Genomic DNA, 25913 nt, shown 5'->3' with positions numbered 1-25913 from the left:
CTTTTAGGAAAATGGTTTTTTTTTTCAATGAAATTTTATATAAATACCTTTGAAACGGCATACATTACGATTATAAAGAAATTTATGGGGGAAAATCTTGAGGTGGGGAGAGGACTTTTGGAAAATTCCCAAGATCCGAATTTTTCCTCGTTATATTCCGAAATCACATTCAACTTTCTACAGATACTCTAGCGCAGTACTACTACACTACGTAATGTTTATTTCTACCCGCTTTCAATAACTTTTAATGTTTTAGCTTCAATTTTATTTCATTTTCAATTATTTTTACGCTTTTTTAACCCTTCGTCGTTATTCTTGTTCACTCATTATTACTTCCTCTCTCTCTCTCTCTCTATCTATCTATATAGAGAGAGAAAGATATATATATATATATATATACATATATATATAATATATATATATATATATATATATATATATATATATATATATATATATATATATATATATATTATATATATATATATACATATATATATTATATATATACATATATATATTATAAACATACATATATATATTATATATATATGTAGGCGTAGGAGTGACTGTGTGGTAAGTAGCTTGCTTACCAACCACATGGTCCCGGGTTCAGTCCCACTACGTGGCATCTTGTGCAAGTGTCTTCTACTATAGCCTCGGGCCGACCAAAGCCTTGTGAGTGAATTTGGTAGACGGAAACTGAAAGAAGCCCGTCGTATATATGTATATATATGTATGTATGTGTGTCTGTGTTTGTCCCCCCAACATCGCTTGACAATCGATGCTGGTGTGATTATGTCCCCGTAACTTAGCGGTTCGGCAAAAAGAGACCGATAGAATAAGTACTAGGCTCCCAAAAGAATAAGTCCTGGGGTCGATTTGCTCGACTAAAGGTGGTGCTCCAGCATGGCCACAGTCAAAAGACTGAAACAAGTAAAGAGTATACACACACACACACACACACATATATCAGCATGGCCGCAGCTCTGAGCTGAAACCTTGAAATGAAAAAAAAAAAATATATATATATATATATATATATATATATACATGTATAAACATACATATATATACATACACACATATACACATTTATATATACACACACATATACACATATATACACACACACACACACATATACAGTTATGGGGGAAAAACTTGGGTCTTGTGAATTTTCCGAAGTCCTCTCCCCACCCCCTTGGAAAAGATTTTCCCCTCAAATTCCTTTACAATCGTAATGTATGCCGTTTCAAAGGTTTTTCTATAAAATTTCGTTGAAAAAACTCCATTTTTCTAAAAGTTATGAGGGAAAAACTCGGATCTTGTGAATTTTCTGAAGTCCTCTCCTCACCCTCCCATTGCTTTGCGTGTATTTGTTCTTCCATATTCGTTTCCTTCACATTGTTTTACACCCATTCCAATATTGGGGGGGGGGGGGATTTTCATTTCCGAGTCAAGATGTAAACATTAACCGAAATTAGTTTTGTTACTGAAAATTATAGTGATGATGGTGGTGGTGGTGTATTGATAGTAGAAAGTTAAAGGGAGACGATATAATAAAAAGAAATAAAAAACAACACCTCTCGAGCTTTATCTAGAAGAGATTTAAAAAAAAAAAAATGGGTGGGGTGTTTTTCACAAAGAGGCAACAGTGTAACACACTGAATTCATTTTCATCTTAAGCGAAATCTGTATCTGTAGACATGGCATCGTCTCTCCGATATAAGGACAAAGTTGTCATCGTTACTGGTGGTGCCCGAGGAATTGGGAAAGGATGTGTAGAAACATTCGGTAACTATATTTGTTTTAATTAACTTGTTTTTGTTGTCATCTACACACACACACACACACTCTCTCTCTCTCTCTCTCTCTCTCTCTCTCTTTCTCTCTGTATGTGTGTGTGTATTACAGGCAGAACTTTAGCTCGTTAAGAATAGAATGTTGTGAAAGTTCTGAAATACGACTTTCTCAGCAATCTTTCGGTCACACTCTGCGATGTCTTGACTGAGTGTATGACATTGTCATTTATCTACAGGACAGAACTGAACAGCCAAATACACATTTACTTATGTCTGACATCATGTACTAAATTTGATATATTACTAAATTTCTCTTCTCTTTAAGTGATGTTTATATTTTTTTTTTTAAAAGCAAGCGATGAGAAGTTTGTAAGTTATTTGTAATATCTGTTCTTTATCACAGGTCATTACAAGAAGTACTATTTAACTTTGCATGAACAAAACACTCCCACCTTAGTAGAGTGTTATCAATAGTCATTCCACTTCTGAGGCATGGAGGTGGTGCTTAACGCACCAACCTCATCAAAGCTTGTTTAACTGATCTAACAGTCATAATGATCATTTCTAAACTCAATGGTTCAGTTCGAAAACTGGGAAAACATTGGTCAGCTTGGGATAATACTAGAATACATTTGCCCAAGATGTCACTGAGTGGGACTGAACTCAAAACTCCATAATTGTGAAGTGAATAACCCCACAGCCCAATTATAAGGTTCCACATCACTTGTATAAACAATCAATCATATGTTATGAAATCTCTAGTTTTGTTTGGGTTTCCATCCTAGAAATATCTGTATACTCCCTGAAGGCTTTTATTTAATTGAAACAAGTCAAATTGGAAATAATTACTCGAATGATTAACCATTTTCTGTTATTTAAGTTAGAATGATATTGTCATAACTTTTTTTTTCTTTTTTATTTTCCTTGCAGTGAAGAATGGTGCAAAAGTTGCCTTTTGTGACATCCTTGGTATGAGACTTAACTTTTTCTATCCAGAACGTTTTTCAACACAATATTTACAGGCGGCGAGCTGGCAGAAACGTTAGCACACCGGGCAAAATGCTTAGCGGTATTTCGTCTGTCTTTACGTTCTGAGTTCAAATTCCGCCGAGGTCGACTTTGTCTTTCATCTTCTCGGGTCGATAAATTAAGTACCAGTTGCGTACTGGGGTCGATCTAATCGACTGCCCCCACCCCGACAAAAAAAAAAAATTTCGGGCCTTGTGATTAGAATAGAAAAGAATATTTACATATCAATATCTATAAAAGAGAGGATGTTTGTGTGTGTGTGTACGTGAATGTGGTTTATGCACGTCCACAAATTAGCACGCATGTCGCTCCAATTTTAGGAGAAGATTCGGAATGACTTTATGTGCATTTTAGCGAAATTTTTCTCTCAGAGGCACCCGCGTATAGCTGTAAAAATCGATAAGCTTTTACCAATTTTGAAGTTTGTTGACATGGCGAAGTCAAATCTGTGCGTACGCGCGTGAAGGCGAGAGAGAGAGAGAGAGAGAGAGAAATTGTATGTGTGTGAGAGGGAGGGTGAAGGAGAGTTACATTTTGTTTGCCAGCGTGACAAAAAAAAAGTAGGAGAGGGCGGCTATTTCTTAACAGTTGTGTGGTAAGAAAAAAATACCTTCTCTCTCTCTCCCTCCCTTACCCACACATGCCGGTTATCTCTCTCTTTCTTTCTTTCTTTCTTTCTCTCCTTCTCTCACACACACAGCAACATTACACACAAAACACATGTTGCCAAAAAGAAATAGACGCTATCTTTTTATAGTGAGTATGCGAGACAGAAAGTGTGGTGTGTATGTGAAGTTCTTTTCTTAATGTGAGAGAGCAGCATGTGTGTGTGTGTAATGTTGCTGTGTGTGTGAGACAGGGAAAGAGAGAGAGAAAGAGAAAAAGGAAGAAAGAAAGAAAGAGAGATAAATGTGTGTAAGGGAGGGAGAGAGATAGAGAGGGAGAGCGCGCTCTCTCTATCTCTTTCGCCAAGAAAAACTGGGAATGGGAGAAAGAAAGCGTTTAATGAGAAAGAAAAGGAAGATAAAATGTCAGCCTTCATCAAAAATTTAAATGTCAATTTTCTTTTTTTTCTTCTTAAACATGAGATATAGGTTCAATGTTTTCAAAAGACAATATATTTTATGAGATTATATATACTTTCTCACACAACAATTAAAATATATTTACTTTAAATCATTTATTTATTTTATATCGTTCATCTTTCTCCCCCCCCCCTCTCATTCACACACATGCTACTTTGGGAGCGAAAGAGTTTTGTTTATATTTCACGCTGGAACGAGCCCTTAATATCGGCCTTTTCTGTAACAAGTGTCTTCGGCGATTTTTCGCCATCCATTTCTTTAACAACAATGAAACAACGAGGTATGTAACAATTTGTCAGTGTTCCATTTTATTTTTTTCTTAGTGAAAATCGTGCTAGTGTTATCTAAAAATTTACCTGTACTTGGTAAATTTAAGATTTAAAAATGTTTTCCTTATTTTTCATCTTTGTATGTTGGTTCATTCAATTAGAAAATAAAACCCAATGACGATGTAATTAGCAACTAGCACATTTGGTTTCTTAGTTTTTGTTTGCTCTTTTGTTTAAATTCTTTACTTGACTGTTATGTTTCTTACGAAGAGTGAAAAAATGTTTTCCATATTCTTAATCTCTGTATTTTCCCCGTACATTGAAAAATAGATGGTGAAAAGATCAATGTGTGTGTGGGGAGTGGATTTCCGAGGCTGAAAATGTAAAATGCTTTTTTTTCTTCTTAAACATTAGATATAGTTTCAAAAACAGGGTTTTGTAGCATATTTCTTATGTAGAGAGTCTGCATTCTTGATTTTTTTATTTTATTATATATTTCAATTTCATTCTATTCTGTTGCATTTTGCTTTATTTTTCAGCTGTTTGTTTGACGAAACAAGTTACTCTTCATTGAAAACGACCGCGTAACGTTGTCTGTGTTTGAAAACCAGCTTCATTTGCAAAGCGTCTTATTTATCCGCAACTGCCATCCTACTTTGTGTGGGATAAAAACGTTTGGACACGGAGACAGTCGGGGGTTGATGTAGATGGGCATCCAGGCATTAAGTTTTCGGATTGCCTCGGGAGGGTATACACGGTGCACTCAAGCCAGCAGGAGTGTTTTTACTTGCGACTCCTTCTCCATGAAGTTGTCGGTCCAGAAAGCTTCCACGATATCAGAACTGTTGACAATGTGTGTTATGACACATTTCGGGCAGCCTGCTTTCAGCGTGGGCTTTTGGAGGATGACTCACAATGGGATTCTACTTTGGCTGAAGGGGCTTTGCTAAACTCACCCAAAAGTCTATGGCAAGTCTTCGCTATTTTGCTCCCAAAATGTGGGTTGTCCGATCCAGTTTCTTTGTGGGTGAAGTACAGGGACCCTATGTCCGAGGACTACCTTTGGATGGCAAAGCAACAGTGCCCTAATGCTGACATTGGATACAATGACCTGATCTACAATAATGCGCTGATTGAAATTGAGGATGTCCTGCTCAAAATGGGTGGGGCGGCATTGAACACATTCGGTTTGCTTTCCTCATTGCGACAGGACGTTAACACACTCGCACCAAAGTTACTTCTGGAGTTGTCGTATGACGCTGATGGCCTTGCGGAGTACCTGAGAGTAAATGAACTGAAATTGCTCCCTGATCAGAGGCTGGCGTACGAAACTGTCGTCAGTGCTGTTGAAAAACAAGTGGGCGGCATTTTTTTCCTCGATGCTCCTGGAGGTACCGGCAAATCCTTTGTAACACGATTAATACTTGCTAAGATTTGTCGCGAGAAACAAATTGCGCTAGCTGTTGCATCCTCGGGAATCGCTGCTACGTTATTGCCAGGAGGTAGGACGGTGCACTCGGCATTGAAGCTGCCTTTGGATTTGGTGAGGGCCGAGGTTCCTACTTGCAATATTAGCAAAAATTCAGAGGAAGCTGAAGTTCTTAGACAGTGCCGTCTCATTGTATGGGACGAATGCACAATGGCCAATAAGGGTGCCCTGAGGCACTGGACCGGTCACTGAAAGACATCAGGGATTCTACAGCTTCTATGGGTGGTGTAACTCTATTGCTTTCAGGAGATTTCCGACAAACCCTTCCTGTCATCCCTAAAGGAACCAGGGCTGATGAAGTGCGTGCATACCTTAAGTCATCCACGTTGTGACCCCAGGTTAAGATGTTAAGCCTAAGCTCAAACATGCGTGCGCACTTGCTTGGTGATTGCACGTCTGCAGCATTTGCTGAAGACATTTTAGCCCTTGGAGAAGGGAAGGTTCCTAAGAATGATAAGGGCGACATATCCATCTCTGAACTGTGCAACACAATGGACAACCCTTCTGATCTTTTGGAAACAGTGTTCCCCAATCTAGAAAGTAACAATGCAGACATCAATTGGCTCAGTGAAAGAACTATCCTGGCTCCCAAAAATGTAGCTGTCAGTGCTATCAATGACCAGCTCATAAGCCGAATTCCGGGTGAGGAGTGCATCTACAAATCGATTGACCGGACCTGTGACCCCCAAGACATTGTCAATCACCCTATCGAGTTTCTCAACTCATTGGAGCCAGCAGGGCTTCCACCTAAGGGTTGGATGCCCAATTATACTAATCAGAAACTTGCTTCCGCCTAAACAGTGCAATGGGACCCGCTTAGTAGTTAAGTCCCTGATGCCCCACTTGATTGAGGCCATCATTGTTACAGAGTGCAGGAGGGGTGAAAATGTTTTCATTTCAAGGATGCACCTTTATCCCTCGGGGTCAGACATACCATTTCACTTCCGCAGATCGCAGTTCCCGGTGAGACCATGCTTTGCCATGTCCATCAACAAATCCCAAGGCCAAACACTATCGGTGGCAGGCATCCATTTGGGGTAGCCATGCTTTTCACATGGGCAACTTTATGTGGCCTGCTCCCGTGTGGGTAGTAGAAATGCTCCTCAGGGCAGAACACGCAATGTTGTCTATAGCGAAGTTTTATAGACAAGTTGTCATTGCAGCCGATGTGGTTATAAACAGTGATCCGGAAGCATTGGCCAGACATATTCTCAAACCATGGCAACATGACTTATGGACTCTTCCACTTTTTTATTGGACAATGCTGACTTCTCCAACAACAATGCTCACTCGGCTGATATCAGTGATTGGCTAAGTTGCTCATAGACGTAACCTAGAGGGACAGGCCCCTTATTTTTTGGTTAAGGCTGTGGTAAGTTTTCCTAAGCTGCTCCAATCCAGATTCCCAATAAACTGATTCCTTATGGGATTTCACAATCAAATTGCCTGCAAACCATTTTCAGCCAACCAATTTCAACGGATTCAGCGCAAATCTGATGTCAATGTTACTTATTTTGGTTTGAAATAAAGCACTTGATCACTTCATAATCCTAGCTTAATCCCGGGCAACGCCGGGCTATACTGCTAGTTATCAATATATCCTATCCAAGAAAGATTTACTCTACTTTCTCTCAAATGTCAATAAATTCTTATGACCTCAGTAAGGTATATGCTAAGCTGTTTTATATATATCCTTGTTATTCAACTTATTATCTTTATTATCTTTATCTTTAACGGTGAGTGTGTTAAATTTTAAGGCACGATAAGAAAATGACTCTCCCCTTGTTATTCAAGTTATCAACAAATGTATATTGCATAAACACATGCAACACGTAGCCAAGCAGCCATGCATTGGTTTAACTCAAGGCCATATAGTTGGGAGCAAACTTCTTAATCGCATACCCATTCTTGTGGAAGCAGGCGCACGCACGCACACGCACACACACACACACACACACACACACACACACACACGCACACACACATGCACGCGCGCCATTATATGCACAGATGTGTGTTGGGATGTGAATGTTGTTTAAATTATAAAATTTCAATGAGTTCACTCCCCTGAATCTACAAGCACATTTCATCAAATGTGATAGGATTTATAGAATCGATTTTTAAATTTGTTTTTCTTATATTTTTGTGTAAATTTATGGTGAAGTTTTAAAGCAAAATATGCATAAATGTATTTTGATTTCATTGTTTCTTTTTTAAAAAAATTCTATTTCAGATGATGAAGCTAAGCCTATAGAAGAAAAAATGAACAAAATGGGACTTGGAGAAGCATATTATATCAACTGTAATTTACGTGATGAAGCACAAATCAAAGTAAGGGAGAATAATGTTTTATGAGCTGATGAAAGACTACCACATGCACGGAACATTAAAAGCCTAAAATAGGATATATAGAGAAGGAGAAAATATTATCTTGTTTCAGTCATTTCACTGTAGCCAAGCTGGGGCACTGCATTGAAAGGTTTAGTTGAACAAATTGCCTCCAGAACATATTTTTTGTAAGTTGGGTGCTTATCCCAGCAGTGTCTTTTACCGGATCGCTAAGTTGCGGGGGATGTATTTACAACAACACTGGTTATGAAGCTGTGCTATGGAATACACACACACACACGCACGCACACATGCACGCACGTGCGCGCGCATGCATGGGTGCTAGTATAGTATGCTGTCTACCACGGTATCAAGCTATCTACTTTATCTTTCAGCTATTTCAGAGATAAAACACTTCGTGCATTATAAAGGAATTACACAAATAAGAAATATTGAATCTTATATTATTTCGTTGGCACGTCGGGGGTTCCAGTTGATCCAATCAACGGAACAGCCTGCTCGTGAAATTAACGTGCAAGTGGCTGAGCACTCCACAGACACGTGTACCCTTAACGTAGTTTTCGGGGATATTCAGCGTGACACAGTGTGACAAGGCTGACCCTTTGAATTACAGGCACAACAGAAACAGGAAGTAAGAGTGAGAGAAAGTTGTGGTGGAAGAGTACAGCAGGGTTCGCCACCATCCCCTGCCGGAGCCTCGTGGAGCTTTCAGGTGTTTTCGCTCAATAAACACTCACAACGCCCAGTCTGGGAATCGAAACTGTGATCCTGTGACCGCGAGTCCGCTGCCCTAAGCAGTGGGCCATTGCGCCGCCACAATCTACCTTATCTTTCAACTATTTCAGAAATAAAACACTTCGTACATTATAAAGTAATTACACAAATAAGAAATATTGAATCTTATATTATTTTATATGATAAAGAAATTACACAGATAAATCAAGACAATCCATTTTAACGATAAACACTTCTTATGTCATTAAGGAACAATACAAATAAATCATGTGTGTCTTTCCTCATAAGGTAGATAACCCTGGCTGTACTGTTTGACACCGTAGTAGACCGCTGCTGCATACTAGCACCCATGCATGCATGCGTGTTATGGGCTTCTTTCGGAATCTGTCTACTAAAATCACTCATAAAGCTAGGGTTGACGCAGGACTATTGTAGAAGCCATTTGACCAAAGTGCTGTGCAGTGGGATTGAACCCAAAACTACATGTTTGAGAAGCAAGCTTCTTAACCACACACCCACACCTGCACCTAGATGATTTTTTCTTTCTTTTTCTGGCATGGAAGGGAGAGAACTCCTTTCATGATTGAGCAATGTGAATGGGTAAACATACACAAATATTTTTTTTTATTGACATAAGAAAAGAGATTTGTCTGCAAATTAAATGAATTTTAGAAGCTATGATAAATGACAGTGAAGAGGCTAAAACACCTAATAGAGGACATCACAGATAAAAGCCAAACCATATAACAATTGGATCCAAAGCAGAAAGACAAACTTGCCTGGAATATCCCAGAGCATAAAACTACCTGCAGTGTTGCTGAGTAAGAGACCTGAAGTAAAATTAATTTGCTATCACTGGTGTAAATTCCTTTTGGACAGTTGAAGCAGGGAAAGAAACACGCACGCACACACACACACACACACACACACACACACACACACACACACACACACACACACACACACACACAGAGGCATGACTGTGTGGTAAGAATTTTTCTTCCCAACCACATGGTTCTGGGTTCTGTCTTATTCTGTCAATCGTGGTCGATACCAGCTCCTCTGGCTCCTGTGCTGGTAGCACGTAAAAAGCACCCGCTACACTCTCAGAGTGGTTGGCGTTAGGAAGGGCATCCAGCTGTAGAAACACTGCCAGATCAGATTGGGGCCTAGTTGCAGCCTCCTGGTTTCCCAGACCCCAGTCAAACAGTCCAACCCATGCCAGCATGGAAAACGGACGTTAAACGATGATGATGATGATGATGATGAAAAAAGTGTGTTATTGTCTCAGAGATTTTTATGGTAGTTGAAAAGACATTAGCGTCTATTTCTAATTCAGTATGTGGCAAAGCACTTAGCTGACCCCTAATTATAATTATGTATATAATTATAGAATATTTTGTATAATTCACCTAAAAAGGTTTTTTTAACGTACTGACCACTTGGTAAAATTATTAATTATTAATTAATTAATTAATTTTACCCTATGTTATATATATATATATATATATATATATATAATAATAATAATAATAATAATATAGATTTAATCAAAAGATTAAATGTGGTACTTAAAATGTTTGAGACACCAGAATTTGATAGGGTAAAAACCAAAAACAAAATCAAGAGATTTGGTGGATAAAATTTGAAGAAAAGCAACAAAAATTCAATAGGTTATAGCAGTACGTACGTTTTGTACAAACTTCATTTATTCATGTTCATGTTCTCACTACATGAATAAATGAAGTTTGTACGAAATGTACGTACTGCTATAACCTATTGAATTTTTGTTGCTTTTCTTCAAATATATATATATATATATATTCGATGATGATGATGATGATGATGATGATGATATGTATGTATGTAGATATATAGGTATTTATATTATGGTTTAATATTCTTGATCTTTTCTCTCTTGCCAGAACATGATTGAAAAGGTGGTTGAGAAGTATGGCACCATAGACTGTTTAATCAACAATGCTGGCTACCGTAAGTTAACATCACTCTTAGACTTTTTTTTTCCAAATTATTTATATTACAAACCAATAAGGGTGCCTCTATGAGGTCTCATGACTTACGAGAAAGAGCAGACAATTCTTTGATTACATCTTGTTACCACCAGTCATCACATTTTGACAACTTCTTGTTGCCACAGTAATAACATCTTGAAGTATTTTTCACTGTAATATTGGGATACCAAATGATTTATAACAAATGGATTTTTTTTCCAGATCCAGGATGTGCTGCCATTGAAGATGTTACAGTTGAAAGCTTTAATAAGCTTCTTCAAGTAAATTTAATTGCTGTATTCCTTACATGCAAGGTGATTTTCCTCATTACTTAATTTCTGTATTCTTCTCTTATAAATCATCGTTATTGTTTCATTTCTTTACATCCTGTCTTAATTTTTCTATGTTAAATACCTTCCGCTATAAGCAAACAGCGTTATCTTTTTTATTTATTTATTTTTCACAACACTCATTGGAAATCCATTGTACACATCCATGCCAGTGCATTCATTTTTCCTGGGGACATTAACAGATGCTTTTAGTGTCCTGTCACACTCACAGCTCAATTATACATTGCCTTTCATGAAAATTAACACTTCTCTATCAATGCACTCTATGACCATGTCTCATTACCAAACATCATCATAGTTTTTATGAATGATCTATAGGGTTTATTTTTCTTACATACAGAGATATCTTCTGCTGGCAACAGAAGAAACAACTCCCAAGATTTCAACTTTTTTCTTACTCTATATAACTCACTTTAACACTCATTAGATCTACAGAACATAAACTACCAGGAACTATCGCATGAGTCGTTTTAGAAGTGTTAGCAGTTCATGGACTTCATTCATGGAATTTTCCCTACTGCCAATGACACCTGTACATCTATGAAATCTGAAGACTTCTCTGGAAACACCCATGAAGAATTGTTGACCTTTCTGAGAGAGTATGGTTGATTGCAATAAATTGATTTCTGTCCCCTTAAAAGCATTTAACAGTTCTCCTAGTTTTGTAACCATACTTAAACTATATCATGTAATACATTTATCAAAAACAATGCAACTATAAGATTCAAGAACAAAAAGGAGTTCATAGTTGATGTATTTATGAATGATGAATTCAATATTTTCAATATACTCGATTACAGGCCCACAATGCAATGCAAATACTATTAATCAAGCAGAAACAAACTGTTTTCCAGCTTGCCAGCCCTGATCAAACCATCCAACCCATGCCAGCATGGAAAATAGGCATTGAATAATGACGAAGATACATCTGACTCCGTGTGTGTGTGTGTATCTTGTTTCTGTCATCAGACTGCAGCCATGCTGGAGCACCTTCTTGAAGAGTTTAGTTGAGCAAATTGAGTACGTTACTTATTTTTTTAAAGTTGGTACCTATTCTACCAGTCACTTTTCCAAACTGCTAAGTTATGAGAATATAAACAAACCGATACCAGTTATCAAGTAGTGCTGATGGACAAACATACATGTATGTGTGTGTGCGTGTGTCCACACACATGATGGACTTCTTTCAGTTTCCATCTATCAAATCCACTCACAAGGCTTTGGTTCACCCAGAGCCTAAGACTACGGTAGAAGACACTTACCCATGTCACACAGTTGGATTGAACGTGGAATCCTACGGTTGAGAAGCAAACTTCTTACCACAGAGCCACAGCCGTGCCCATATCAATTTTAGAACCTTATTGATTTTGCATCAGAGGAGTCTACATTACTTAACCAATCCTTTGTTAATTCCAAATCCCTTAGTTTACTTTTTTTAACAAAACTCATTACATATTTCTCTACACTTATATCATAAACATTTTCAGTTTTCTGTGTTTTCTAGCCTTATATAGATCTGATTTTTTAAACTTTTTTTTCTTATTTCTTATTTAGTATGCCCTTCCCCACATACGCCTTGCCAAAGGTAACATCATTAATATTGCTAGTGTGGTGTCTTACCTTGGCCAGAAAGACTCCATCCCTTATACAGCATCAAAAGTAAGTAGTGTCATATATTTTATTTTTTATTCTTCTTCAAAAATCGAATACAGACACAATACTGTCTTTCCAGGCATTTATAAACCAGAACCTCTAAATAATCACATTATAATTCTGCTTGTCTTTCTGTTAGAAAGTTAGCATATGCATTATGCTCTTTACTTTTGCTACTGCTTTTGCTTGGATCAAGTTACCGTATGAGTTATTGGTAAAGACCTATCAATCCACGACTTAAATAGAGAGTTGTGTAATGAACTTTAAGGAAAATTTTATTTTGTAACTTATTGCATTTGTGAATCATTAGTTTGCTCATGTTTTATATTGGTAGTTTTGCGTGGATGACTATAATGGATTATTATATACCACATATATTTCTGTGCTGTATATTTAGTTTAGCATATCTGTACCATATATTCATATTTACTTTAGAATTGTATGAGGAGTGTGTCCAAGTGAATGTATATATTTGTTTATATAAGAAAATCATATATATAAATTATTGCATTCATATTTGATAAACCAAGTCAATTGTTGCTTTTCATTTGATCCTCTCTGATCATAAACAGTTGATAATGACAGGGGTGATGCTTGAATAGAAATCGGTCTAGTGAAACAATTTTTCACCAAGAGACTACTGCAGGAAGTGTTGTAGAGGTTGTCTACTCCATGAAATATCCAAGGCTCCAGCTAGGCCATTCTAATTTACAAGAAGGAACTTTAAATTCTTGCAACCACCAGACTAGTTCCCTGATACCTTGCAAAGTACACTATAAATGAACTCGTTGTATTTACACTAATGTACAAGAGTCTGTATTTCATTTAATTATGTGTGGACCAAAGTGACCACCCATGATTCAGAAAAGTCTGTAACCTGAAAAGGCTTTGGAACCAAAGGTTCCTGAAAATGGATATCGTATCTACATTTATCAAATCATACTACGTTTTTGATAAGCTCCACATTAATACTAACCAAGTAAACCTATGATAAAAACCATTCCAGCCATGACCATTCTGCCTTTCTTTAAGGTTTAAAGGAGTCTGACATTACATTCTCTTATGTATCCTTATCTTCAAACAGTAGTGTGGAATATGAGAGGTTTAGCTGCTCATTCTAACAGCTTTAGTGATCATATAGAAACTCCCCCATTGGCTCAGCCACTAATAAATATGTACCAGTTTATTTTTAGCATATTTTCCAGTTTCATTCTTATATTGAGAATACAACAAGCCTTCCATATTGGTCACTCAACCTGCAAGAAATACCAGCCAAATTTCCTTCTTGAAAGAATGATATATTGGAAAATATATTTGATACACAAAATAGTAATGGTCCCTCCATTTCTATAAGTAATTTGTGAGTTTGGGTTGCTCTTTTTAGCAGGTCAATCAACCGTACTGGATCATTTGATCAACAATGTATTATTCTACTGCTGTATTAATATAAGCAATACAAAATTTATCAACGAGTTCAGAATTGATAAAATAATTTCATATTACCTATTTTTTTCTGTTTTGTAAAACATTACATTCTTAATGACTTCCTACTTCACTCATTGTCACCTGATGTATTTGCCATGTATATGTATGTACACCTTGGCCTGTGACTGAACTCAATATACCATTATTTCAAGCAGTTTTCATACTCTTATCAGCTTTATTATATCCTCATACTCTAGATCAGACTATCTCAGTCATATCAACTTTGTGACACAATGAAAGTCAAATAAGAAATTAAGGTCAAATTTTGAATAGAAACTTTGTCATTCTTTAACATGTTTATCATTTATATTTTGCTGGCAGGGTGCTGTTGCAAGCATGTCAAAGGCATTGGCTATCAGTGAAGCTAAACATGGTGTTCGAGTGAATACGTGAGTAAAATTCTCTCTAAATATGAAACCCATTTCTGCAATTGTTGCTTCTTAGAGACATTAGCAAACTTTTTGAGAGGTACCACTGAAAATTTGGCTTCAATCTAATAATAGTAATAATGGGTTTATTTATACGGTGCTCAGGTGTTCTACAGCTCATCAAAAAATGGTAGAAGAGTGGACAAAAAGCAGCAATAAGTCCAGTAAGAAAGGCAGCAATGAGAACCAAAAGTGCATCCATAGAAAAGCGGATAAAAACTACAAGAAGTACAGAAAATCAAGCAGTAAAAGTGTCATAAACAGTGTATAAGCATTTCAGGAGTATTGTTGGCAAATTTCTGGAATCATGGAATTTTTTAGAGATGCTCTGTTTTGACAGCTAATATGAGTACATTATTCCGTGCTTTAATAATTCTGAGCAAGAAAAAACTGTTTCTATAAGCCATGAGTGCTACTCTGATTTTTGGTTTTATAAGCTTGTTTATGGGTAGTAAAGTTAAAAAATTGGATAAAGATGGTGGTAATCTTATGAGCTTCTACAGAGTCACTTGCAAGATGTTGAAACTTTAGTGTGTCAATACCCAGAGAAGCAAGATGTTCAAGATATGATAAGGGGCTGACAGAGGGTATTTGTCTGGTTATACATCTCTGGACAGCTTCTAGTAGAATGATATTCTGGACACGATGTCAATTACGGACAAGTGATGCAAACTATAAGTGTGGATGTACTCAAATCATATATAGGTTTAAATAAATAGCAAATGAGCAGCTGACAAAGGTCTTACTCGGTGATGCTATGATATCTTCAGCCTTTTTGATTATTTTGGAAATGTAGTTTATCTAACAAATTGTTATTGACAAACATACCTAAATTATGTTCAGTAGCAGACCATAGCAATGCAACATGTGTAATTAACTACTGCATATCAGAATATGCTGTATGTCCTCAGTCTGACAGAAGTATGATACAACTGGAAAAGCAGATCACACAATGTCATTCGACTGTTTATATGCATACCATAAATCTGCTCAATAAAAACTGACTTGCAGTGCTGTCTTAAGGTATGGACAAGCAGGGTAGTTATCCAGGAGCGCCCATGACACTGGGGTCTAATGCTACTTTATGTTGTAGTTTGTTGTCAATAACTACAATGACCATAGTTCATTGCTTTGCTTACAGACCCATAATACAGTCAAGATGTCCCTGATGACCTAAGTTTTTGGTAATTAAACAGTCTCATTATAAAATATGAATTGTTTACATTAGTGTTTCCCAGCCTATTTTTTCCCCAGGCTCCACTTATTGTAGATGCCAGTACATTCATTTCTCCTGGGGACATGTTGTGGCTTGCTGTCAATAAATACAATGACCATAGTGCATTACTTTGCTTGCAGACCCATAATGCAGTTAAGATGTCCTAGATGACCTAAGTTACAGAATAACTAATTGAATTGTACAAACTTTATATCAAGCATTTACAATTATCTGAAATTTGGTGACACATTTGAAGTATGTTGAATTTCCTCGAAACTAAAATAGAATCCAGTAGCCATACGTTCTAATAATGGTAGTGAATAAAAAGACCACTTATCTCATACACAAAAAGAAAAAAAATTACTCTTAAGTAGCTACATGCAAGTCTTTTTCTAGTATCTTAATGATCCAGTTCACTGAATGCAATACTTTGGAGACAAAACCTACAGTTGCTTCTAGAGTAAATATGTATGAGGTTGTGCTGAAAAGTTCCTGGCTTTGGATAAAAAAAATACAAGAGGGTCAGTTAATTAGGATTTTATTAAACATATTCCCATCTCAGATTCATATGCCTGTTGTAGCAGTGCTTCAGTTTTTCTAAGCCTTGTAAAAGAACTCAGAAGGTTGGGTCTCTAACCAGGCCTTTCACGAAATCCTTAAAGCCAGGAACTTTTCAGCACTACCTCATAACTATTTTCATTTGAGATAAAATAAAAGTAAGGGTGTTATTGAAGTATTGTAAAGATATATAAATAGTTAATTTAAATATTCAAAGGCATATATATCATTATCATCATCATCGTCGTCGTTTAACATCTGCTTTCCATGCTAGCATGGGTTGGACGATTTGACTGAGGACTGGTGAAACCAAATAGCTACACCAGGCTCCAATCTGATTTGGCAGAGTTTCTACAGCTGGATGCCCTTCCTAACGCCAACCACTCAGAGAATGTAGTGGGTGCTTTTATGTGCCACCGGCATGAAGGCCAGTCAGGCGGTACTGGCAACGGCCACGCTCAAAATGGTGTATTTTATGTGTCACCTGCACATAAAATACACCGTATATATATATATATATATATATATATATATATATATATATATATAGGCATATACATGTGAGTGTAATAAGAAATTGGCTTCTCAATCACATGGTTCCTGTTTCTGTCCCACAACATAGCACCTTGTACAAGTATCTTCTATTATACTTACAGGCCGACAAAAAACTTGTGAGAGGATTTGATTGACAGAAACTGGAAGAAGCCCATCATATATATAAATATATGCCTGTATCTATGTGTGTGTGCCTTTGTGTTTGTCCGTTACCACTGCTTGACAACTAATGTTGGTTTGTTTACATCCTCGTAACATAGCAATTCAGTGTAAGAGACTGATAAAATAAATACTAGGCTTTAAAATTAGATACTGGGATTGATTCCTTTGACTAAAACCCTTCAAGGCGGTGCCCCAAAAGATCCACACTGAATGACTGAAACAAGAATAAGTTAAGATATATATGGCTGATGTAGGCAACCCTTCCTTCTGTCTATCACAAAAACAACCAACAAGTGGAATGACCCAATAGTACTATGAGGTTAAAGTAGGTCCACATGACAAGATATACAATAGTTCATTGATGTTAGGAGTGGGGAGAAGAGAACAGTTTGTAATGAATTGGTGCTCTTGCCTGTGTGTCTGAAATTGCTTCTTCCTTGCACATGTTACAAAGTTAATGCTGGTTGTTGTACAACAAAGATCAGAGATGTGGCTTACAATGACTTAGGAAAATACTTTTAAAATTTTTTGTCTTTTTAGAATTTCTCCTGGAGCCATATGGACACCTCTGTGGGAAGAAGTAATGTCCAAGGCAGAGAATCCAGAAGAATTTTACAATGATGGAGTGTCTTACCAGGTGAGAAATATTTCACAAATGTGTTTGGCTGTAAGGTTATGAAACATCTTTCCCAATCTCTTGATTTAGAGTTCAGCCTTTCCATATGGTACATTGGGGAAGTGTTTTCTCTTAAATTCCCAGACCAACTAAAGCTTTGTGAATGGATTTGGCAAACAGAAACTGAAAGAAGCTCATCATGTGTGTATGTTTGTATCTCCTTGACATTGCATGATAGTTATAAACGCTGCTCACACAGTAGCACACAGTATTGACTTATAAAAAACGTTTAATATACTTTATAGTATACGCCATATGTAAACAAACAAGTTTGTTTTTCGAAGCGCCGAAATGTATGGTAGAACAAGTAGAAAGATAAATTTTATTCAACGCATAGATACTGAACAGTATCAATATAAAGGATAAAATTCTTTTTTCGTTTTAAAAGCAGAAAAATTTGTCGGCAGCTAGCCATGATGACCGGACTCACATCCCTCTAATATCCGGTTAGAATGTTTTACCATTTAAGCTAAACCGCCTGACCGCCAAATTCTTCTGCAATTTAAGAAGATATAGAATCATCTAGGAATGCTAGATGTCGTATAGGTTACGCCATATGTAAACAAACAAGTTTGTTTTTACATCCCGACAAGTCATTAATAAATGATTTTCAATGCCATACAAGCTGTATTATGCATTTCCAATGTTATGTGAGAGCATGTCTGACCATGGGATGATATCACCCTGCTTGGAAATAGGTGAGGGTTAGTGACAGGAAGGGCACCCAGCTGTAAAAAATCTGATGAGATTGGTGCCATTAATGTCCCTCTCAGACTTTGTTGCAAGTCAACACCTGCAGAAAAGAACAGAGCAAGGAGGAAGGTCCAAAGAGCTGATGCATGGGAAGGAAGAACTGCATGTAGTAGTTAACATGAGACTTCCTGGCATATGGATGCAACAGTAAGTGATGAAATTAAAGAGGTGAGCAAGTCAAGAATCCCTGAGTGGAAATGGCATGAGCCCAGCCAGCACTGAGCAGCAGTGAACATTATAGATGAGTCCAAAAAGCAGTGGAAAAACCATGATGATGATAGTAAAGCTCACTTTGCAACCATGTGGTTTCAGGTTTAGTCCCACTGCATGGCACTATGAGCAAGTGTCTTCTACTACAGCCCAAAGAAGACCAATACCTTCTGACTATTGGTATTGGTTTATTTACATCTCTGCAACTTTAAAAATATGTACTGCAATTGATATGTTTAACCATGGGATACCTCTTACTCCATTCTCTTTTGTGTGTGGTTTGTTTGTACAAACGGTAAAGCTATAATCCTCTCCTGAATACTTTATTGATGTTTCATAACTGTAAAATAGACAAAATTGAAATAAACAAACAAAAGATATCTTTATTGTATGGAAACTATATTGACAAGGACACATTATGTGAGGGACCCTGATGTTAGTGTGTGTAACATACATAGATAGACACACATGTATATAAATACATATATTATGCCCCCTAGCGTCTGTTACTACCACCATTTCTGACATTGATTTAATGATGTTTGCACAAGTGTGTAAATATTCTCTAGCACTGCTTGTTGCCAATTATCTCAGTCCTTTGTTATCTCCTCTATGAGGATCAGCATCCAGAGTTCAGTCTTCTTGGGTCTCCATTTCCACAGATTTCAACTTTGAATACTTTTGTAGTAAGCTATTTTAATGGCCACATCATAGCACTGTTGTACTATGGCATTCTCCAGCCGATCAGGGCTGGGCATATATGAATATCAAAGGCAGTTCTCTGTCCATGAAGTGAAGTGGGAGTTTTTAATGTTATCAGATAGATGCCAGATGAGCAACATTTCTCTTGGAACAGCCTCATTGTTTTTCACACCAACTTCACACCTCTAACTCTAAATGTCTAGCCACTCTCAGCTTGCTACATCATGAACAGCCTATTTCACTTATGCCCACTTCACTCCATGAAATTCTTGATGATATCGGCCCACTACTCTGGTCTTGTTAGGAACAGTAGATTTTTATTTAAGCTAGCTCCATTTCTGTGAGCTTATGATGATTTCCAGCTGAACCTATTTTTCAAACATATGTAGAAATGCTTTCTCTGACTGATGCACACACTCCCTGGTTATGCTCTTATTACTTGTTAGCTTTTGTGATAATTTAATAAATTACATTATTTGTTTAAAAATTGCCTTCTGATATTCCATTACACAGCTTCTCAAAAGCTCACTCACAGGACTTTTCTATGAAAACTTTCATACTAGAAATTGGTGACCACACTCACTAAACTTTTCTTCAGATATCTGTCATCATCTATATGTACCACATGCCTGTACTAGTGCATTCTTTCTTGTACTCTGCAAATTTTTTTGCTTGCTGTCACTGATTTCCAAATTTGATATATTGATGTTGTAGTAACGCCTGCGCATGCATAGTCTTACGCATGCGTAGAATTAAACAAGCAAGCGTTTCCCGCTCAATTCATTCTCTTTCTCGCTGGCCAGCGATTGAGCATGTACGTGTGAGCAAGCTGTCTCTACATCTTTCGGACTTACACAAGACAGCTCGCTCACAACTACAGAACAACGTCCCCACAACTATGCTCATACACACACATCACCAATTGTAAAGATATGTATGTTTACCACCTGAATAAATGTTGTTTAAGTTGTTTAGTCTGGAGTTCAGCGTTCCGTTATATTCTTAATTTTATAGTAGGAAGTCAGGTATACAATCTAAAGATGTATAACCCACTTTCCTATAATGTAATTTTTCATGCTGAATCCAAATTTGAGATTCATTTATTCCTGAGAAAAAATTCAGAAAAATCTTACAGCAGTTCAAAGTTTGATCATTTTTAGTCAATCAAAAAACATGAATCAGAAGCTGGCATTTTTTGCATGATAGTTGTCTGTCACAAAAGGATTGACAGCAGCAACAAAATGAGAGCAAAATGTTATGAAAGTTTTAATGAGCTTTAATGAATAAAGTCTTGAGAAATATTCCAGCTTCTTCATATTATGTCTCTCTTTACACAACTTGTTTTTAGCTACAACACCCTTGTCTCCAAAGTAAGAAGCTGCATCCTCTTGGTATCCATTTTCTCCATCAAACATGAAAGGTTACAAGATTTTGCAGTGGTAATACTGTATTTAGATATAGAATTGTAATGTGGAAAATGTCCAGGAAAACAGGTCAAATTATGAAAATGAGGTACAAAGAATTAAGGTTGGAAAATATGTGAGCAAACAAGGTAGACTATGGCTTTGCTTGTTGTTATGGAAACAGACTCCAGTGTGAGGTTTATGGTCATGTGTATTATGGTGGTTTTTGATGGGCTAAAATTACCCCAAATTTGCAAACTTTAAAAGCTTTTTAAAACTTTTTATTTATTAATTTATGACCAAAATTTATTTCATTGTCATAATTAGCATACGAAACTAAATTGGTATAAACAAATTTTAAAACAACTGGAACAAAATTGAACAAATAAGGAAATCTGTGACAGCAACCAAAAAGATTCTACTCTCCATTTGATTCCTATCATACTGAATCAGCTTATTTAAATGCTGTCATTTATATATACAGACATTACATGTCCAGTGTGTGAAGGTGCATGGCTCAGTGGTTAGAGTGTCGAGCTTACAATCGCGAGGTTGTGAGTTTGAATCCTGAACCGGGCTGTGTGTTGTGGTCTTGAGCAAGACACTTTATTTCATGTTGCTCCAGTTCACTCATCTGTAGAAATGAGTTGCGACGTCACAGGTGTCAAGCTGTATGGCGTTTGCCTTTCCCTTGGATAACATCGGTGGCATAGAGAGGGAAAGCTGGTATGCATGGGCGCCTGATGGTCTTCCAGAAACAACCTTGCCCGAACTTGTGCCAGGGAGGGTAACTTTCTAGGTGCAATCCCATGGTCACTCGTGACCGAAAGAGGTCTCAGCAACATGTCCAGTAATAGCATAGACCTTCAATGACTTTTTACCACTGTTCTGAACTCTGGGCTGTTCTTTCTGCTTCTTTCCAGTTGGAATGTTAAATCATCATCATCATCATCATCATTTACCATCTGCTTTCCATGCTGGCATGGTTTGGATGGTTTGACATGGAGCTGGCTAGGAGGGAGCTGTCCAGACTCCAAATGCCTTTTGTGGCATGGTTTCTATGTCTGGCTGCCCTTCCTAACACCAGTCACTTAACAGAGTATGCTGGGTCCTTTTTACATGCCTCCAGCATGGGTGCGTTCATACAGCACCAGCACGGGTGCTTTTTAAGTGACACTCACACCTAAAAGGACAATTCTGTATGTGTGGAAGACAGTGATTTTACTTAGCTTGATATGTCTTATCAAGTACAGCGAATCCCCACACCTCCTGGTCCCTTGTCATTTCCTCATTGAGGCCCAGCATCCAAAGATCCTTTCTCAGCACTTTGTCCCATGTCTGCCTGGGTTTACCCCTTCCACAGGTACCTTCCGCAGGTACCCTCCACAGCTAGAGCTTGACACTCCTTTATGCAGATGTCCTCTGTCCACCTACAAACAACTAATAATTATAGTTTATTAAGAACAACTTCCATTAATTAAATATTTATGTTTTTTGTTTGCAGGTTATGGGTCGTATGGGAACACCTTCAGAGATTAGTACAGCATGTCTTTACCTAGCAGCAGATGGCACATTTTGTACTGGTATGGATATGAATGTTTCTGGAGGAATAGATATTTCTGTTGGCAGCAAGAGTGAAGTTACTCCATCTTAAGGAACTCAGAATAATGGAGAACAAAATGAAAAGAAGGAAAAGGAAAATAAATTTATGCTGTTAGATAATTGATATTTTCCAAATTTGGGATTAATATTTTTCTACAATAACTTGAATGATTTGTATGTGCATTTTTGAAAATATATCATATTTGCTTGTAATTTAAAGCGATTTCAAGTCAATAAAGACTTTATTGATTTTGTCAGTTGGAAATTTTCTGTAGCAATTACATAGTTAATTAGCTTAATGATTCTGAGAATGGCATGACTTTCATATCATCTCATTTTTTTATCAAAGCTAAGACGTTCTAAATAAGAAATCACAAAGGTCTGTTTTTGAAAAAGAGATTTTGTAATATTCACGCCTTGTCAAAAGTTATGAATGAACTCACTTCATTCTCATATCTTTCTCAAAATATATAAATGAAGTGTTTGCACTAACTCAGAATTGAAACCTGACTGGAATTTCAACTTGCTGATAGCTAATCTGCTGCTGTGCACTATTCTTCATATAGGTCAGGATTCCACTGAGGTTGTCTTTGACTTTCATCCTTTTAGGGTTAATGAAATAAGTATTAGTTGAGCACTTTATTTGATATAATTGACTTAAACCTTCCCCTGACACTGCTGGTCTTGTGCCAAAAAGTTGAAACCAATATCAATACTTGCAGGTATGTCTGTATGATTAAAAATTTCACTTTACAAGTCCATGTGGTTTTGTGTTCAGTTCCATTGCTTGGCACTTTGGCCAAGTGTCTTCAATGCTAACGATGCTATTGTACACCAATAATGAGATCAGCATTGTTTTAACGTCCACTCTTCCATGCTCACATGGATCACATGGAATATTGCTGAGATGGATTTTTCTACAGTTGGATTCCCTTCCTCTTACCAACCATCAAATTTTCAAGTCAGGTAAAAATGCTGGTGGGGTTGAGCTTGTCTTTCATCCTTTTGGTCTCAATGAAATAAGTGTCAGTTAAGTACTGGTGTTGGCATAATCGACTTAAATCCTTCTCTCACATTGCTGGCCTAGTGCCAAAATTTGGAACTAATATCAATACTTGCAGGTATGTCTGTATGGTTAAGAAGTTCACATTACAAATTCCATTGCACATGACCTTACCCAAGTATCTTCAATGCTAACTGCGCTATGTCCACTTTTCTATGCTCATATGGATCAAATGGAATATTGTTGAGGTGGATTTTATTACAGCTGGATGCTCTTCCTCTTACCAACTGTCACATTTCCAAGTCAGGTAGCATTTTCCCATGACCAGACATGTTTTGACAGAAAACTGGAAATGGAGGACACTTCTGGCATGAAGGTGTCTCTCATTTATGATTATTGCATGAAGTTAGAGCAAGGAGACAGTAACACACGCACATGTACACAGACATACACACACATACATATATACATGTATGTTGAAAAATATATTGGTATAAATTTGTATGAATATATACATATGTACATGTACAAATATATGCATATATATGTGCGTGTGTGTATGTGTGTCTCAGTGTGTGTGCAAATACCCCCCACATGACAGGTTTCTTTCAGTTTCCATCAATGAAATTCAGTTATAAAGGCTTTGGTCAGCTCAGGGCTATAGTAGAAAATATTTACCCATGGTACCACACTGAAACCATGTAGTTGGGCTGTTGACGTCTTACCATATGACCACTAAAATTAAATCAGTGTGCATATGTGTCTTTCAAATAGTATCAAAATTAAAATTAAATCAACCATTTTGTTTGGTGTATAGCCAAAGATCCATTGAAAAGAGGAATTGATTTTTTTTAAAATCTCAAATTCATATTGTGATATTTAAAACGTTGCAATGATGTAAGCAACGCTACTGATTTTTTAAGGTTAACCCTGTGTAACACGATTTTTGACCTTAAGTAGCAACTGTTATTTCCTGTTACGTTTATTCAAACCCCAAAGAATCCCTCTCAACACATGGCTATGATGCTCCCCCACCACTCTTGCTCATGATCAGAGATGCATATATTGTCAGCCATTAAGGGACATGCTCAAGAGAATAAGGTCAGGCAACTGACAAGCAAATCTGTGGTATTGAATAGAATATTTGTTATAATGATATTTCTGCTTCAGTAACTCAGCATTGAATCTGTGTGAAACGTAATGGAAAATAGGTCAGTTTCAAAACATTGGTGTTCAGGTCACAAAAGCAAAGTTTGAAGGGAATAGTGGTAATTTCCTTCAATTTCTAGAAAAATGCAAATAGGTTGAACGACACAAAAAAAAAAAAGAGAAAAATTTGTTACATGGTCTACTCTTACATGCTATGAAGAAGACAAAAGTTTAAATTTATTGTTGCAAAAATCGTGCATTATAAATGGCACCATATAGGACATCAAGTTACCATCTGGCTCATATGTAATGTTAAAATATAATACACCTTATATATATTTGCTGTAGCATGTCTAAGTCATGAATTAGAATGGTGTGGTAAGTAGCTTGCTTACCAACCACATGGTTCCGGGTTCAGTACTTCTGCGTGGCACCTTGGGCAAGTGTCTTCCACTATAGCCTCGGGCCAACCAAAGCCTTGTGAGTGGATTTAGTAGACGGAAACTGAAAGAAGCCCGTCGTATATATGTATATATATATGTGTGTGTTTGTCCCCCCAACATCGCTTGACAACCGATGCTGGTGTGTTTACGTCCCCGTAACTTAGCGGTTCGGCAAAAGAGACTGATAGAATAAGTACTAGGCTTACAAAGAATAAGTCCTGGGGTCGATTTGTTCGACTAAAGGCGGTGCTCCAGCATGGCCGCAGTCAAATGACTGAAACAAGTAAAAGAGTAAAAGAGTATGAATTTTTTGGTGGTGTTCTTGTTGGATTAGTCTAGTCTGTAATATTAATATTTCAACATGTGGTGCTTGTTGTTTAGCCCCAGGTCAGCCTGAGTCAAGCAGACATATGATCAAAAGCATTCTAGCCATAATCATTCTCTATGATGCCAGTGTCGCGTAACTGGTACTTATGTCGGTGGCACGTAAAAAGCACCCTTTGAGTGTTGGACGATATGTTGTGCTTGAAAAGATCTATCAAACCAAGTACAATCGTAGTCATGGAAGATGCCAGTGTTGCATACCTGGCACGTAAAAAGCAGCCATCGAACTTTGGACCTCACAAGGGCAGTGAAAAGTGACCGAGACCTTAAGCAATATACATGCTTGAGAAGACCTGTCAAGCCAATATTTGTAAATTGAATGAATACAGTTATGTACCTACAATCTGATGTACTTCTTATACATACACAGAAGCATGCACGTTGATAGCAAACGACAAATCCAAACAC

General features: G+C 37.2%; 1 protein-coding gene across 3 annotated transcripts; it reads left to right on the top strand.

The window, feature by feature from the left end:
- The first annotated feature begins 1607 nt into the window (after window positions 1–1607).
- On the top strand, window positions 1608–22783 carry LOC106876892 (L-fucose dehydrogenase). Of its 3 annotated transcripts, XM_089354133.1 has the most exons (9): window positions 1608–1797; window positions 2736–2774; window positions 7911–8008; window positions 10687–10753; window positions 10996–11087; window positions 12678–12782; window positions 14583–14650; window positions 17721–17817; window positions 22429–22783. In XM_089354133.1, exons 1-9 carry the CDS (start codon window positions 1710–1712, stop codon window positions 22576–22578), a joined length of 804 nt encoding a protein of 267 aa, XP_089210259.1. In that variant the 5' UTR covers window positions 1608–1709; the 3' UTR covers window positions 22579–22783. The 3 variants fall into 3 exon arrangements, with proteins under 3 accessions (XP_089210259.1, XP_089210260.1, XP_089210261.1); XM_089354134.1 differs by lacking the exon at window positions 2736–2774 and having other exon boundaries at window positions 1613–1797; XM_089354135.1 differs by lacking the exons at window positions 1608–1797; window positions 2736–2774 and adding an exon at window positions 3755–4199.
- Window positions 22784–25913: the final 3130 nt, after the last annotated feature.

The sequence above is a fragment of the Octopus bimaculoides genome, chromosome 6 (genome assembly GCF_046866305.1).
Source record: "Octopus bimaculoides isolate indiv1 chromosome 6, ASM4686630v1, whole genome shotgun sequence".
Taxonomy (NCBI): Eukaryota; Metazoa; Mollusca; class Cephalopoda; order Octopoda; family Octopodidae; genus Octopus; species Octopus bimaculoides.
Note: the sequence above shows the minus strand (reverse complement) of the source record. Positions and strands in the feature narration are given on the sequence as shown.